The 4,705-nt window shown below is 48.4% G+C and overlaps 1 protein-coding gene across 2 annotated transcripts in view; it reads right to left on the bottom strand.

Annotated features, from left to right (window-relative positions):
- The window catches only part of PTPA (protein phosphatase 2 phosphatase activator), a 49,864-nt gene that overhangs the window by 32,604 nt on the left and 12,555 nt on the right, over window positions 1-4,705 (bottom strand). For both annotated transcript variants that reach the window (XM_017848303.1, XM_017848304.1), the window contains exon 2: window positions 3,189-3,286. In XM_017848303.1, coding sequence (XP_017703792.1) covers window positions 3,189-3,286 — 98 coding nt within the window. The remainder of the gene's footprint in view (window positions 1-3,188; window positions 3,287-4,705) is intronic.

Raw genomic sequence — 4,705 nt, 5'->3', positions numbered from 1 at the left:
AAAAAAAAAAAAAAAAAAAAAAAAAAAAATTTAAAATTAGCTAGGTGTGGTTGTGCACCTGTAGTCCCAGCCACTTGGGAGGCTGAAGCAGGAGATCACCTGAGTCCAGGAGGTGGAGGTTGCAGTGAGCTGAGATCACACCACTGCACTTCAGCCTGGACGACAGAACGAGACTCTGTCCCAATAAAAACAAAACAAAACAAAGAAAAAGACATCTGATATTGATTCCAGGAAGAAGAAACAAGAATTCTCCTGCTCTGTGGGTGGGAAGGTTAGTTGGTAGGACCTGCTAAGGGGACAACTCAGTACCACCTTTTGAAGTAAAAAACTGCATATACACAATGAGTCAACAGGTCTACTTATAGGAATCTATCTTTCAGATGTGCTCACGGAAACAGACAAAGACATACATAAAGGTGCTTGATGCATCAAAAAAAAAAAAAAGGGTCGGGCACAGTGGTTTACACCTGTAATCTCAGCACTTTGGGAGCCCCAGGTGCAAGGATCACTTGAGTCCAGGAGTTTGACACCAACCTGGGCAACATAGCGAGACCTTGTCTCTACTTTAAAAAAAAAAAAACTTTTTAGGCGGGGCACGGTGGCTCATGCCTACAATCCCAGCACTTTGGGAGGCTGAAGTGGGTGGGATCACACCTGAGGTCAGGAGTTGGAGACGAGCCTAACCAACACAGTGAAACCCCACTTCTACTAAAAATATAAAATTAGTCAGGTGTGGTGGCGCATGCCTGTAATCCCAGTTATTTGGGAGGCTGAGGAAGGAGAATTGCTTGAACCAGGAGACAGAGGTTGGAGTGAGCCAAGATCATGCCATCGCACTCCAGCCTAGGCAACAAGAGTGAAATTCTGTCTCAAAAAAAAAAAAATTTTTTTTAATTAGAAACAACCCAAATAGGTTGGGCGTGGTGGCTCACACCTGTAATCCCAGCACTTTGGGAGGCCAAGGCAGGCAGTTGACAAGATCAAGAGTTCGAGACCAGCCTGGCCAACAAGGTAAAACCCCACCTCTACTAAAAATACAAAAATTAGCCAAGTGTGGTGGCACACACCTGTAATCCCAGCTACTCAGAAGGCTGAGGCAGGAGAATTGCTTGAACCCAGGAGGTGGAGGTTGCAGTGAGATGAGATCGTGCCATTGCACTCCAGCTCTGGCTGATAGAGCAAGACTCCATCTCGGAAAAAAAAAAAAACAACCCAAATATCAGTTGATAAGACAATGGGTAAATAATGATATGCCCAGGTCAGGCAGGGTGACTCACACCTGTAATCCCAGAACTTTGGGAGGCTTAGGCGAGCGGATCATTTGAGGTCAGGAGTTCCAGACCAGCCTGGCAAACGTGGTAAAACCCCGTCTCTACTAAAACATAACAAAAATTAGCCTGGCATGATAGCACACACCTGTAATCCCAGCTACTTGGGAGGCTGAGGCAGGAGAATTGCTTGAACTGGGGAGGCAGAGATTGCAGTGAGCTGGATTGTTCCACTGCACTCCAGCCTGGGTGACAGAGTGAGACTCCGTCTTAAAAAAAAAAAAAGGGCCGGGTGCGGTGGCTCAAGCCTGTAATNGCCAGGCATGGTGCCTGTGGTCCCAGCTACTCAGATGGCTGAGGTGGGAGGATTGCTTGAGCCCAAGAGGTAGAGGCTACAGTGAGCTGTGATCATATCACTGAACTCCAGCCTGGGGACAGAGTGAGACCCTGTCTCAAAAAAAAAAAAAAATAGCATTGAGGTGCAGGCCCCTAGAGAGGCAGGTGCTGGGAACAAGTGACTCCTGTTTGGTTTTGCTTCTTCTTCATCCCTTTTTCCTCTTTCTTTCTCCTTATCCAAGCTGGGGTGTCCACAGTAAGCGCTGAGACAAGGCCTGATATCTAGAAGGAAGTATTCCTATACCAAGATCTTCCTGTCAGCCATGGGATGACCCTCAGCAGGCCAGGCCTCTCCAGAGCAACTCTCCCAGGCCAGGGCAAGTCTGAGCCCCTGTCCTGACTGCAGCTACGCTGGAACACATGGATGAGAAGCAGCAAAGGAAGTGTCACATTTGGATTCAGACAAACAAGCAGGTTCTCAACTACAGCAATCTGGCTCAGAGAAGATCTGACAAGATCTGGAGACAATGCTAGTTGTGACAGCTGGGGAAAGGAATGCTGCTGACATCTAGTGGGTAGAAGCCAGAGATATTACTAAACATCCTACATGGCACAGGATAGCCCCCTACAATGAAGAATTATCTGCCCCCAAATGTCCATAGTGCTGACAATGAGAAACTCTGAGGTAAAGCAACCAAGATGATGAAAGAACTGAAACTATATCCTTTGAATCCCTAGGCTGAAGGGACTGTTGATCCTGGTGAAGGCTCAGAAAAGACATGATAACCATTTCCAAACACTGAGAGGGTAGGCTTGTGAAAAAGGAACCAGACAGGCTTAGATGGCCCCAAGCCCCAGTGAGGACAAGGCAAAGAAGTCGTAGGGTGTGGGTCTCCTGGAAAATATGCCCAGCATGCGAAGACCCCTGTGCCCAGCCTTCTGTTCGAGCAACACTCTCCAGCTCAGCTCACCAGGCTAGGGGCAGGAGCCGGACTAGAATTGGGCCAGAGGCCTTCCCTTAGAAATTGAAATTGGCTTTCTTTTGCTCAGTCTGTCTTTCCACAGCCTGTACCAGAAGCCTGGGAGGTACAAGTAGTTATCTTCTGCCCATCATTTCAGTTGAGCAACAGAGAAAGTCAGTCTGTGCCCAGTGCTCTGGGTCCCAGCTCCTAGGTATGTGCAGGCTTAGCTATATCCCTGGCCAAAGTTTCCATGAGATAGCCTCTTCTCCCTTTGAGGCACTGGCTGCCACACTTGCTGTTACTTGCAGACCAGAATCAAAGTGACTCGCTCCATCATTTCGAACACTCGTGTTCGAACAATACAGCAACACTCAAGGGGCAATGGCTTATGAGAACCAGGAGCGGAATTCTCCCGGGCTACCCTGGCGCCAGCCTGATAAAACATCTAGGGATGGGACAGCCAGCTCCCCTGTCACCTTTCTCCCTAGCTTCTGAAAACTCAGGCACCAAGAGCAAGAAGGGCCAGGAACTCACCACCCGTCATGCCAGGAAAACCACTGTCTTTGAAAAGCCCAAGTTTCTCACCGCAGTTCCAACCCTAAAGTGCAGACACCACAGGTACCTGAGAACGCTTCCATTTGCCCATGTCTGGAACTGTGTGGATCTCCTTTTTCGGAATGATGAAGTTCTGAGTGGCTGGAGGGGCCTCCTCCAAAGAATCTTGAAAATGAAAGAACAAATAGGTAAATAGAACCCTCCCCTATAACACACACAGTCCTTCTCACCTTTTTTTTTGAGACAGAGTTTTGCTCTTGTTGCCCAGACTGGGGTCCAGTGACATGATCTCGGCTCACAGCAACTTCCACCTCCAGGGTTCAAGCAATTCTCCTGCCTGAGTCTCCTGAGTAGCTGGGATTACAGGCATGCGCCACCACACCCAGCTAATTTTTTTAATTTATTTATCTTTTTTTTTTTTTGAGACGGAGTCTTGCTCTGTCGCCCAAGCTGGAGTGCAGTGGTGCGATCTTGGCTCACTGCAACCTCTGCCTCCCGGGTGCAAGTGATTCTCCTGCCTCAGCGTCCTGGGTAGCTGGGATTACAGACGTGCGTCACCATGCCCAGCTAATTTTTGCATTTTTAGTAGAGATGGGGTTTCACCATGTTGGCCAGGCTGATCTCAAACTCCTGACCTCAGGTGATCCACCCGCCTTGGCCTCCCAAAGAGTTGGGATTACAAGTGTGAGCCACCGCGTCTGGCCTCTCTCTCACTTTTAAACCAGGACTCCAATACCTGAGCCCTAGCATAAACCAGGCACATACTTCCAGGACAGAGTAATGGCTTGTTAAGCCAAACCCACCAGCCTCCTACCCTTCCTCACTCTGGGGAGGAAAGAGAAGGACAATATTGACAATCCCTTCAATAATCATGCCCTCCCTTCCCTCTCCCCACCACAGCAGGACGGTTAGAGAAATAAAACCAAGTTGATGTTTCAGACATACACAGGCAATTCACAGAAGAAAAAAAACAGGCCAGGCGTGGTGGCTCATGCCTGTAATCCCAGCACTTTGGGAGGCCAAGGCAGGTCGATCACGAGGTCAGAAGATCGAGACCATCCTGGCTAACATGATAAAACCCCGTCTCTACTAAAAAAATACAAAAAAAATTAGCCAGGCATGGTGGCCAGAGCCTGTGGTCCCAGTTACTAGGGAGGCTGAGGGAGGAGAATGGCGTGAACCCGGGAGGCGGAGCTTGCGGTGAGCCGAGATTGTGACACTGCACTTCAGCCTGGGCGACACAGCAAGACTCCCTCTCAAAAAAAAAAAAAAAAAAAAAAATAAATTGAAAAAAAAAAAAAATTGCCAACTTCCTGAATAAGCACGAACACATAAATTATATGTGACTTCTCTTCCTGGATAAGGTTGGCAAATTAAAAATATCTGGCTAGGCATGGTGGCTAGAACCTAATTCCAGCACTTTGGGAGGCCAAAGCAGGCAGATCACTTAAGGCCAGGAGTACAAGACCAGCCTGGCCAACTTGGCAAAACGCCATCTCTAAGAAAAAAAAATTTAGGCCGGGCGCGGTGGCTCAAGCCTGTAATCCCAGCACTTTGGGAGGCCGAGATGGGCGGATCACGAGG

The sequence above is a fragment of the Rhinopithecus bieti genome, unplaced genomic scaffold, assembly GCF_001698545.2.
Source record: "Rhinopithecus bieti isolate Rb0 unplaced genomic scaffold, ASM169854v2 scaffold_29388, whole genome shotgun sequence".
Classification (NCBI taxonomy): domain Eukaryota; kingdom Metazoa; phylum Chordata; class Mammalia; order Primates; family Cercopithecidae; genus Rhinopithecus; species Rhinopithecus bieti.
This window is presented reverse-complemented; position numbering and strand designations above follow the sequence as displayed.